The 12667-nt window shown below is 40.0% G+C and overlaps 1 protein-coding gene across 5 annotated transcripts in view; it reads right to left on the reverse strand.

Annotated features, from left to right (window-relative positions):
- APAF1 (apoptotic peptidase activating factor 1) overlaps positions 1-11087 on the reverse strand; it is a 69173-nt gene extending 58086 nt beyond the window's left edge. For 2 of the 5 annotated variants that reach the window (XM_075209229.1, XM_075209233.1), the window contains exons 1-2: positions 10482-10649; positions 1927-2163 (exon numbers count right to left, since the gene is read on the reverse strand). In XM_075209229.1, the coding sequence (XP_075065330.1) occupies positions 1927-2064 (138 nt within the window). In that variant the 5' untranslated portion in view covers positions 2065-2163; positions 10482-10649. Of the gene's footprint in view, positions 1-1926; positions 2164-5150; positions 5259-10481; positions 10650-10897 lie in introns of those variants that run through there. The other 3 variants (XM_075209230.1, XM_075209231.1, XM_075209232.1) reach the window with 3 other exon arrangements.
- Between the last annotated feature and the right edge of the window lie 1580 nt (positions 11088-12667).

Raw genomic sequence — 12667 nt, forward strand, 5'->3', positions numbered from 1 at the left:
TCAAGAAAGTGAGATTTTAATCGAAAAGCTTATAACAGATGTTAAATGCTTCCTCTCTTCATCAGCAACATAATTCTTTCATACCATGAAAATAATAACACTATTTCATCAACAGCAAACCTCACACAGATTTTACAACAAAACTATTTTTTTTAGATTGAATAACTATTTTATGCCGATGAGAGTGTCATGCATAGGGGGTATATTTACTAAACTGTGGGTTTGAAAAAGTGAATATGTTTCCAAAAGCAACCAATCAGATTCCAGCTATCATTTAGTACATCCTGCGAAATGACAGCTAAAATCTGATTGGTTGCTATAAGCAACATCTCCACTTTTTCAAATCGGCAGTTTAGTAAATATACCCCATAGTCTCTTTCTCATCACATATACAGAACTGTATATTAACATGGAATTTAAAAAGATACAATAAGTGTTGGATTCTATTATTTTTTATCAAGTATCTGTGGAAAGTACCAATGTCTTACACAGTACCATGCAAATAGTAAAGACATAAGCACTTTTGTAAGGAGCATTTCTAAAAGCATTTCCAGGTTTAAAAATATGGCAGCTTCAAAATTGTCTCAGACTAGAAAATTGAAAGACAAGTTCTAAATGAGGAACAGGCACACAGACAAATCATACATCATTCTTTGTACATCAATTTTCTTTAAGATTGGAAGGGCCACACTACGTCAGCATCCAAGTTGGATAAGGGAAGAAAAGTTTTTGTCAAAGCTGTAACATTTTTGTGCCTAACGCAAAATGTCACAGTTGTGTTCTTCAACATTTTTTATGTCGTTATTTACAGACACGTTGAGGGGCGTTACCAGGGGAGGAAGAGGTTTTGATGGATAATATGATGAACAAAAACTAAAAACAGAACACAGCAAAAAGATAGAATGACAGGATAATACAGTTACAGTATTAAACGTGCAAACTGGAACACGGATGACCCCTGCTGGTGACAACGCACAATTTCAATAAAAATATCAGTACTTGTGCCCGAACAACTTGAATTTCCACTGCCGCTTTGTCAAAAAATCAAATCAAATTGAATTAGTTCCTCTCGTCTCTACCGCAAACAGCTAAAACCACTTCCCTCATCCCTCAAGGATTACACAAACAGACATCCATCTGGAAACAGTGGTTGTAGTGGGCTGGTATACGGTGTATGTCATACCGCCACTTCTCCTACTGCCTTCATTGTACAACTCTCAAACTCCATTCGCTTACATTTTCTATACCACCACTTCTAAATCATACTTAACAACTTTTTACACCTCCCCTCCAGGAGATCACAGGCGGAAGGTGAAGTGTGAGGACGGAAGGGGGCGGAGTATGGCGAATCACGTCATTTCACTAGGAAGTGACCAGGATGCGAGAGAATGGCCTTCGGGAGTTTCCCGGATATTCCGGGATGTTATAAATTTTAATTTTGACCACTATCTAAAATAATTGTAGGACAATGCACATATACATGTGCTGTGGCCCCATCCCTGCATGTTTCCTTCAATCGCAGCACGAATGTGAAAAAAGCAAATTAAAGGATTAGCCTATTTGTGCCAAATGGAGGCCCATATATGTTGTATTGGGAAAACGATTCACGCTAAAATTAAAGAGGTGAAATTGACAATTACCTTTCTGGACAAACTACAACAACTTGTGGGTCTTGGCATCCTCAAAACAATACAAATCAATAGTCTCTCTGCACAGCTTAGCTCCGGTGTAATGCTACCATATAGGACCATCTGGGTTGTAGTAACTGGGCACAACTTCCTCACCTTCTTCCTCTTGTTACCTCCGATTTGATACAGCTTTTTTCCCGGTTGCTAGTAAACTAATAGCCCTGCACTTTTCTATGTGGTCATACTTATATAAAGAAATGAACGAATCAATATCCAAACCAGATTATAGATACTATACCTGACTTTTAACTGCGTCTTCCTCTTCTGGGGTAATGACTTCATCAGTTATCAAATAGTCTATGATGTAGACAGCCCTGATATCTTTGACCAATGCTGCTCGATTTTGAAGCAGCAGGCTTCTGGCCCTTTCATCCATGTTGTCATTTATTTTCAATCGCTCCTATGTAAAATTACTTTTAAATCAATGCCAGGTTGTCAAAGGCAATTTGGTGAACAGCACCATAATATGTGTTACCTGTGCAAAAACAAAATATATGAGCAATGGAACATACAATTACTGACTACAATAAAGCATATATTATATTTATAGTTAATATAGGGTACGCAAACATATATTACAAAAGTGCATTTTCTATTCTTTCATAAATAATGTATTATTTTTAGCACTTTAGTAAAATAAATATGTGCAACAAACATAAACAAGCTTTCTGTATATAGTTTACATACACTGTAAGGGTTACTAACTTATACTGGGGCAGCACTGTGGCACAGTGGTTAGCATTGCTACCACACAGAGTTGGGTTCATGACTTTGATTCTGGGCCAGGGCGCTATGTGGGGTTTATATGTTCTCCCTGTGTTTGCGTGGTGTTCCTCTGGGTGACCCCACAGTCCAAAGACATTCATGGTAGGTTAATTGGCTTCAGACTAAAATGGACCCATGGATGTGCGCTTGTGTGTTAGTGAATTTAGATTGGAATGGGGCAAGAACCAACGTGAATGCTTAATGTTCTCTGTACAGAGCTGCATAACATGGTGGCGCTATATAAATAAACAATAATAAAATAATAATAACAGACGATTGGAAGGTACAGCGGGTGAAATATGTATTGAACACGTCAACATTTCTCTCAATAAATATATATTTAATGTGGCTAGTGTAATGAAATTTACACCAAATGTCAGCAACAACCCATGCAATCCACACATGCAAAGAAATCAAACCATAGATGTCCATAAATTAAGTTTTGTGTAATAATGTGAAATGACACAGAGAAAAAGTATTGAACACGCTTCCTGAAATTTTTTTAATACTTTGTACAAAAGCCTTTATTAGTAATGACAGCTTCAAGACGCCTCCTGTATGGAGAAACTAGTCGCATGCATTGTGACTTTGCCCCATTTTTCAACGCAAATGGTCTTCAAATCTTTAAGGTTCCGTGGGCTTCTTTCTTCTATGAACTTTGATCTTTAGTTCTTTTCAAAGATTTTCAATTGGATTCTAGTCAGGTGATAGAAAATAAAGCTGCTAGAATGGCCCAGCCTTTCTCTGAAACCAACTGAGAGTGTCCTTGGCTGTGCTGTGTGTTTGGGATCATTGTCTTGCTGAAATGTCCACCCTCGTTTCATCTTCAACATCCTGGTAGATGGCAGCAGACTTTTATTAAGAATGTCTCGGTACATTTTTCCCATTCATCCTTCAATTATATGCAGTATGCCAGTAAAAACAGAAAAACAGCCCCACACCATGATGTTCCCACCTCCAAACTTCACTGTTGTATGATGTTTTTGGGGTGAGGTGCAGTGCCATTTCTCCTCCAAACGTGGTGTGTATTATGGCATCCAAAGAGTTAAATTTTGATCTGATCTGACCACACTATATTCTGCCAGTATTTCGCAGGCTTGTCCAAATGTTGTGCAGCAAACTTTAAAGGAGCTTCAACATGTTTTTTCTTCAGCAAAGGAGTCTTGCATGGTGAGCGTGCATACAGGAAATGGCGGTTGAGTGCATTACTTATTGGTTTCTTTGAAACAATTGTACCTGATAATTCCAGGTCTTTCTGAAGCTCTCCACAAGTGATCCTTGGTTCTTGGACAACTCTTCTGATAATTCTTTTCACTCCTCTGTCAGAAACCTTGCGAGGTGCACCTGGTCATGGTCGGTTTATGGTGAAATGATGTTCTATCCACTTCCGGATTATGGCCCCAACAGTGCTCACTGGAACATTCAGCAGTTTAGAGATCTTTCTGTAACCAATGCTTCAGTATGTTTTGCAACAAATAGGTAGCGATGGTCTTGAGAGAGCTCTTTGCTTTTACCCACCATGAGATATTTCTTGTGACACCTTCGTAATGAGACAACTTTTTATAGGCCATCAGTTGTGACTGAACCAGCTGGCAGGATGGATTTCTAATTACTGATAGATTTCAGCTGGTGTCTTGGCTTTCCATGCCTTCCTGCACCTCCCTTTCTTCATGTGTTCAATACTTTTTCTCAGTGTCATTTCACATTATCACACAAAACTTTATGGACATCTATGGTTAGATTTCTTTGCATGTATGGATTGTAAGGATTGTTGACATTTGGTGTAAATTGCATTACAATAGCCACATTAAATATATATTTACAGAGAAAAATGTTGATATGTTCAATACACTAGCTGTATACATCTGTACTAAACCCATAGCAACCCAATCAGCAATTAGCTTTTCAATCTCTTGTGCAGTTTAGACAATGAAAGCAAACATTTTATTTGTTGCTCTGGTTCATCCTATTTGGATTTCCAAGATTATGTTGCCATAAACTCGCTACATCTAAACTGTTGACCACACAATCACAATTATTGTATGTATGTGAAACAATATGGGTACAGTTTCCATAACAAAAGCAAATAGATTACACACATTTTATTTTGATAATATCAAAATGAACAAAAAAAATAAAAGACATGTAGTAATTACAGGCAGAGCTGGATTAAGGCTTCGGGGGGCCCGGGGCACTTAAGACAGGGGGGCCCCTAAGATCTAAAATTAAGGGCATAGTGACACATCCTGCATTACATGACACTTACAGCTCTCCCAGAGGGCTCGCTTAGGTTGTCTGCATAAGAAAAATCATTGCTTCCACAAACTAAAATACTGTACATTAAAACAATCATCAAAACACCACATTAAAATGGGTATTGACACCACACATTAAAACTAGCAATATTATCATACATTAAAAATACCATTGATAACGTACACTAAAACTAGCAATGATACCGCACGCTAAAACTAGCAATGATACCGAACTTAAAAAATAAAATTTATAATGCACATTAAACCTAGCAATGATACCGCAAATTAAAATACCATTGATAATGCATCATTGGGCATGGCCAGGCCACCCTCCTACAGACAGAAAACCTGCATTGTTGTGTACACCATTGAACGGTCACCAAAAATTGGGATTGTCCCACTAGAATCACAACATTTTACAGACTTTGCTGCTCTCTCCTACCTGTTCTTCTCACTTTCACCACCTGTGCTGCAGGTTTCTTTAGTTGCGGCTTGTCTGGATCCTGGAATGTTAGGGGCCCTACTTGGAAAAAAAAAATGGGTACATTTAGAAAATTACAGCCACCCCCGGCGATAAATCAGTACCACCCATGATTAATAATTAGGCCTTCCTCCAGCCCCAACATTAAAATAATAGTATTTACATTTCAGAAATATACCTATTTCCCGCAACCGTCACTGCCATTAAATAATTCATAGGCACATTTAATAAAGGGACCTCATTCTCCCCAAACTCACCCCCCACATTCAGTAGCACCCAAACCACCCCATCTTAAATTAATTTATTGTCCCCACTATTGTGCCTCTCTTCTCCCCCTTTTTACCTTACTGTACTTCTCTTCTCCCCCTTTTTACCTTACTGTGCTTCTCTTCTCCCCCTTTTTACCTTACTGTGCTTCTCTTCTCCCCCTTTTTACCTTACTGTGCTTCTCTTCTCCCCCTTTTTTCCTTACTGTGCCTCTCTTCTCCCCTTTTTCCTCCATAGTGTGCCTTTCTTCTCCACCTTTGTCCTCCATAGTGTGCCTTTCTTCTCCCCTTTTGTCCTTCATAGTGCGCCTCTCTTCTCCCCCTTTTTCCTCCATAGTGTGCTTTTCTGCTCCCCCTTTTTCCTACATAGTGTCCCTTTCTTCTCCCCCTTTTTCCTCCATACTGTGCCTTTCTTCTCCTTTTTTCCTACATAGTGTCCTTTTGTTCCCCCCCTTTTTCCTACATAGTGTCCCTTTCTTCTCCTTTTTTCCTACATACTGTGCCTTTCTTCGTTATTACCTTTTTTTTTTTTTTTTTTACTTACCTTTCTTGTAGCTTCTTTCTTCTCTTCTCTTCTGTCTTCCTGTTTCTTTCCTGGTCCTCTCCGCGCTGCTCCTCACTGAATGACAGGCGTGACTTGATGACGTCACGCCTGTCATTCAGTGTTAACAGTGCAGAGAGGAGGGACGCCGGCGCTGCAATGAGGTGAGTAGTATCTATATATTTTTTTTTTCACTATCCTGCTCCCCCCACCAACGCAGGGAGCCCCGAACCCAACCCCACCCCCTCTCTCCGAGGGCCCGCCGCCGCCATTAAGGAAAAAAAAAATCCCCCCAAAAAAAATCAGTAGAGGTTATGCGCGCGGTGGCGGCGGGGGGCCCTCGGAGAGAGGGGGGCCCGGGGCACGTGCCCCCCCCTTAATCCGGCTATGATTACAGGTACATCTTATTTACTCTTTGCAAGATTTACAACTTCCAATATGTAACTATACACATCTATTTCACAGAATTGTCTTCTATATCAACCAGTTTTACATAAAAATAACACTGTAGAACCACATTTTTGTATTTTTCCCTCACTTTGTATAATTATTGTGCAATACTGATAAACTAAATTTTTGTTTTAGACTAGGAGGTACAAACTCAAGATCACCACATAGCAGAATATCAAAAATGAGGCAGCACTGGGACAAGTTAAAGCTTTTCATTAGAAGAAGCTTTATATTAAAATAAATAAAATTGCATACGTGTAAAGTTTCAAGTACAAAACTTTTGAAAAAGGGTACTGTATGTGCTTCAAACGTTTCATGAGACTCTCAAAGAGGTAGGAGGGACCTGCAACAAGCTTACAATTTATAGGTAAATAAGAGTCCATTACATGAGGTTAAGTGCCACATTTTGCATACTGGTGTTGCCAGATAGCAATGAGAAAAGTTGTTAGTGGGGCTATGTCATTCAGACAGAGGTCAGATGAATTCTGCATAAAAATAAAAACAGATTGTAGAGATGAGAGTCTGATTAGGGGGAAGACCAGTAAGAAGGACAGTGCAACATATAATTTAGTAGATCATAAAGTGCATGAATTAATGTTTTTGCAGCATTATTTTGGTAGACACATGTGTATACTGGAAATGTATCTTAACAGGATTTGGATGTTGGGAATACATGTGAGTGAAAAATTATATCTAGGTAGCAAGCTTGAGGGGTAGGGTTTGGTGTTGGGTTGTCAACAGAAATAGAGATAGCAGGTAGGCAGCCTGAGATACACAATGAAATGGCAAAAAAACATTCAGTAAAGCTGGGTACACACTACACGGTTTTCGTCCAATAATCGGCTAAATCAGCCGACATACGACCGCTCGTTCAAAAGTCGGGTCAGTGTGTGCAGTGACACGATGGTCGAAAGTCTGCCCAAATGGACGATTGTCGCCTCATTTGGTTTTCGTTCCAATCTCATTTCCGCTGTGTAGTGTGTATGAACTTCCGACCGATCCACAACAGCGAGTACGAAATTACAGTCATTGCTCACGACAACATGGCTGTAAAAAGTCGCTAAAGGGATGTTACAGATGGTACAATAAATTGCCGGTGTGAACAAATACGAGGCACTGTCTGTTTTGTACCACATTATCCTGTTCCCTTTTTATTTTTTGGAAGAGAAAATCAGCACGGTATATGGACTACAGATAAATTGAGGTGTTTTTCTACAACAATAAAGGGGTCCATTTATGAAAGGCCACCAGAAACTGGTGTTAACTATCATTCTTCATCAATGCTTATCCGTGCTATATAACAAGGTTCTCTCTCCAGGACAGTGGCAGTGAAAACTGCTTATCCTGGCAAAGACTTTCTCCTGCAGCAATCCAGCTGACTCGGGTCAAACAGAGTCCCATCTCAGTAAAAGCACCATGCATGTCACTGAGTTAGGGTCAGAGGACTGCCCGTACAGCCGGTTCACGTGATATTACCTCCCGAGAGGCATGGAGTCCAACAGTGACGGAGGTATTCGCCAGGGATTCCCGCAAGGGAGTTGGGAGTTAGCTGCTCCCAGACCGCAGGTCGCGGCCCTCTTAGGGGGTGATGAGCGAGGCTGTATTGAGAACAAAGATAATAACTGAAGATACCACGGATGAGAAGTAGCTCAATGACTGAGAGACTAAGAGGCAGTTTCTAAGGGAAACGGTAGAGCCAATGTACAGACAGTACGGAACAGCAGGTTATACTGGACACTGGTAGCGGGTAGATGTGCTGGAGACTTAGAGAACAGGTAGCAATAATCTGCAGAGCGTTACCTCTGTAGTCACAGAGGCTGTGATGATCTGCAGATTGATGTGCTAGAGATTTTAGAGAACAGGTAGCAAACAGGAGCCAGGGTACATCTGAACAGGAGAGTAGACCTGAAGATCTGGCAACTTGGTAGAGAAGCAGGTGCTTTAAATAGACAGAGCTGACAGGCAATTAGTCAATCAAGAGGATGCAGGAAGTATTGAGCAAACCAGGGGGTAAATGTATCAAGCTGAGAGTTTTATTTACAATAGATTTATATTTAGTGACCCCTATAAACACAATAAGTTTGGGAGTCCAGTGTGCAGTGAATGCAAGCAAATTAAATACTGTCAAGCTAAATCAGGTATGTCAAACTCAAAACCCCAATTGGGCCAAATAATCAAAGTCTAAGATTGTGTGAGCCGCAAGATAACTAAAAAGAAATAAATAACCATTAAGTAATACATTTCATAAACAATCGACAAACTGTCATATAAAGGTACTTGGACACCAACTTGTGGGCTGCTGGATATCTTCCCATGCTCTGCAGTGGAGAATAAGGTAAGAAGAAGGTGTGCTGGAGAGGGGGCATGTGTGACTAAAGTTGCTGGGCAGAGGGGGGGGGGGGCAAATGTGATTAAAGCATGTGGGCAGAGGGAGGCACGTGTGATTAAAGCATGTGGGCAGAGGGGACATATGTGAGCAAAGCTGCTGGGCAAGGGGGCATGTGTGAGTAATGCATTTTCCTGTAAGAGGGTGACCTGGTGCTTTTCACCTGCTAGACATGCCCCCAATGATGCCCTGCCACGCCCCCAATTGTACAACCACCTGCAATTTTGTGACGCCGCTCCTTTTTACCATGCTCAACTATAAGGGTGGCCCCATGAAGTTGCTGCACCAGGGCCATGAATTTCTCTCTCTCTGTCATTATATATATATATATATATATATATATATATATATATATATATATATATATATATATATACACACACACACACACAAGGTTGCCAACCCCTGCTCTATAAGATAACATTTCCTAAGACATGACACAATGGGGCATATTCAATTGTCGTCGGAAACGCCGAAAATCCTGGATTCCCCACCACGTAAAAACTATTACCGTTATTACCGTTATTACGGTAATATTGCGCTGAAAAACCGTTATTATGGTATTTCTCTCGCTGGATTTCAGCTCAGAGCTCCCTGAGCTGCGAGCTGAAATCCAGCTAACTATTACCATAATAGTTTTTACACGGCGGGGAATCCGGACAATTGAATATGCCCCAATGAACTTGATGAATGAGGTGGGGGCAATGCAGGTGTCCAGGAACCCCTCTCTAGACCAGACTTGAAGAAGAGGAGGAGCCAGGAAGAGGTAAGGTGTCTCCTCAGTCTGGGCTGAAGTCTATACTTTTGCATGGTTAGCGCCATCCTGAGATGATGCTATCTTTTTAATACAAGCGGCAAAAAGTTAACATTTAAATTGACTCTTTTTGCCATCTGTGATTTCTCTGGCGTTAACCCTTTCATAAATTGGGTGACAAGTATCACCACTTGATAAGTAGACCCCTAAATCTGAAGGAAAGTTTAGAGAATAACTGTAAAGATATTCAATGAAGTCAGTTGCACTCAGGTTACCTAAAATACATCTCATAGACAAAGGACAGCGTTCCTTTAAATTTACATACGGAGACTAGGCTATGTATGTCCTAAAAGTCTTTTTTACCCTGAGAGATTCAAGCACCAGACTCTGCATTAAATGAACATATTGGACAGATTGCATAGTTTGTGGTAGCAACCTTACATTAACAACAAGATACAGAGGAGGAGCTTTAGCATGAAACAATATATTCACATTTCAGCATTAGGAACTAATAAAATGTTCTGAAATTGTTATGAACAATTATTAAAATAACTATTAAACAACATTTAAAGATAAATATTTTGGGCTCTCCTGTGATCGGTGAACTACAATAGTTTGAGTAATTTACTAACTACATCACATTGTTATTGTACACTAGCACACCTCTTTCTACATTGTCCTTAAATGGGAGAATTAGATTCAAAATAATTTATGACAAATGCAATCACACTGACAACTTGTGTTCTGGCAGGACACCTAAAACCTGGCCTGTTTAGTTCTAACAGCCCAAGTGGCAGCACTGCTCGGCTAGTAGGGGGTAGAAACTATGCCAACTATAACAAAACACACCCGGCGTCCCGGAAATGCAGCAAAAAAACAGACAACAGAACCCTACCTGCAAATACATCTTTCTACTCACATTCTGCCACAATGAAGCGTTAGGAACTACAATTCCCGGCATGCCCTGGGCGTCATGACGCTGACACTTCTTTTTAACCCATCTAATACTAGACCATAAACCACCGACAGACCGTAGCTCTGAGTGCTGCACCCTTTCTACGAACATGAAAGCGTTAATCTGCAGTTAGTGTCACTTCCTGTGTACACCGCTTCCTCCTATTACAGACATACAGTGTAGTCAGCAGGCAGGAAGACAATCTATGTTTGCACAAGCGGAAGAGATCACTGATACATGGCATATCATAGGCTATATAGCTGTACCTAGAGACCTCACATATAGCTGATCATACAGCAACCTGCTTACTAACACAGGATAGACAGACAGACGGGTTTTCCAGCTCAGCCACTTACCTGGCTGTTGTGTGGATGCCTGTGGTGCTCTGACATAAATCCTGGGGCCAGTAAGTAAATTGTCAGTGCAGCGTTTAGTGTGGTGAGCAGGAAGCCCAGATTGTGGGACTGCAGACTTGTTGTTAATCCCGTAGTGTAGTGAGCAGGAAGCCCAGACTAAATAGCTGTAGGTGTGTTCTGTGTTACAAATAAGTGCAGTGTCTTGTTAGTTCCACATTCAGTGTGAGGTCACGGATGAAGTATTGGCATATGTCCAGCTTTAGTCTACAGGCATCGTGACATGACAAAGCAGATCTGGATCATGTTACTCGAATACAAATAAGACCATACATAAGTAGTTTCTTCTAGCTTTACACACATATATATATATATATATATATATATATATATATATATATATATGTGTGTGATATTGACAAAGTAGAAGTGATATATATACTTTTGGACAGTCCTATGTGCTCTTCACTACCATTACATTTGAGCCATGTTACAGGTTTGGTGTTGGTCACTTCACGTTTCATTCTCCTTTCCTCTTTAGATTGTACCATCTTCTGATCCTTTGTTTAATCCTTGTAATTCTTATTACAGCCATTCAGTACAGTGCGACAGTAGATGTTGGTGCTATAAGAACCCATAATAATAAAATTATCTAGATTGTTGTGCATTTGAATCTTTAATAATTACCAGAAAAGCATCAGATCAGAGGATACATACAATACATCACAATTTCATATACTTACATGTTTTTGAACACTCCAGTTCAGACACTACAATGTTGAGTACTAGTTTGAACAGTAAATAGCTAAACATGGTTGGATATGTCAGTGTTTAAAGCTGTTAATATTTTGCTGGGCAGTTGATGCCTTGTCATCTGGATAATTATCCTTTTAGACACATCTGCTTGGATTGCAAAAAAAATGTACATTTCAGTTCCGTATTCCTAACACTTTGTGTATGTTAGTTCTTTACCACAAGTATATATTGCTGTCTTTATGTTTGGATAATTTTTTACACTGCAAATGTTTGTGCATAATTTGCTATAGATCATATTGGGTCAATTTTCTTTTGCGTTTACGAATTTATGCGGTATATCCTGTGTGAGATCAGATATTTCTAATAAATTATCTATAAAATCACTTTTATTGTATTGCAAGAGATCCCAAGGAGCACCCAGTGATGTACTTTGATCACTTCAATATAAGATTGTTGTTTAGCTTTTATTATTGTTACCTTTGGATCATCTTTATCTGTATTTACAGTGACCATTTCCTTTGGAGATGGAGCTTTATTTACTTAGAGAATTTCTTGCATTTTAACTAGAGATGCTCAGGCACAGTTCACAGAGAACCACACACACCCGAACTTAGCAGATACGAGTTTCGTGCGCTTTCAGAATTCAAAACAAGGCACAACGTCATTGTTACGTCATTGGATTTTGCAAGTTTTGGATTCTATAAGTACCGCCCCCTGCGGTGATCTAGCGCTATTTCACAGAGGGACACAGAACGGGTAGCGCAGTCTGTAGAGCAGTGCAGCGTCATAGGTAGAATAGAAAGAGAAGGGGGTAGCAGTGTTCTTCAAAGTCCACAGTGACATTCAGGAGAGCTCCTTTGCTAATTGTCATTGCTGAAATAGAATTAATAATAGGTCTGGAAGGCTTGATCTTCTAAATCTGCAGTCCCATAATGTACAGTGTTATATAGGTAACACACAAAGAGGATATCTCCATTGCTAATTGTCATTGCTGAAATGCAAATACTAGGGCTGGCA

This window comes from Mixophyes fleayi, chromosome 4 (assembly GCF_038048845.1).
Source record: "Mixophyes fleayi isolate aMixFle1 chromosome 4, aMixFle1.hap1, whole genome shotgun sequence".
NCBI lineage: Eukaryota > Metazoa > Chordata > Amphibia > Anura > Limnodynastidae > Mixophyes > Mixophyes fleayi.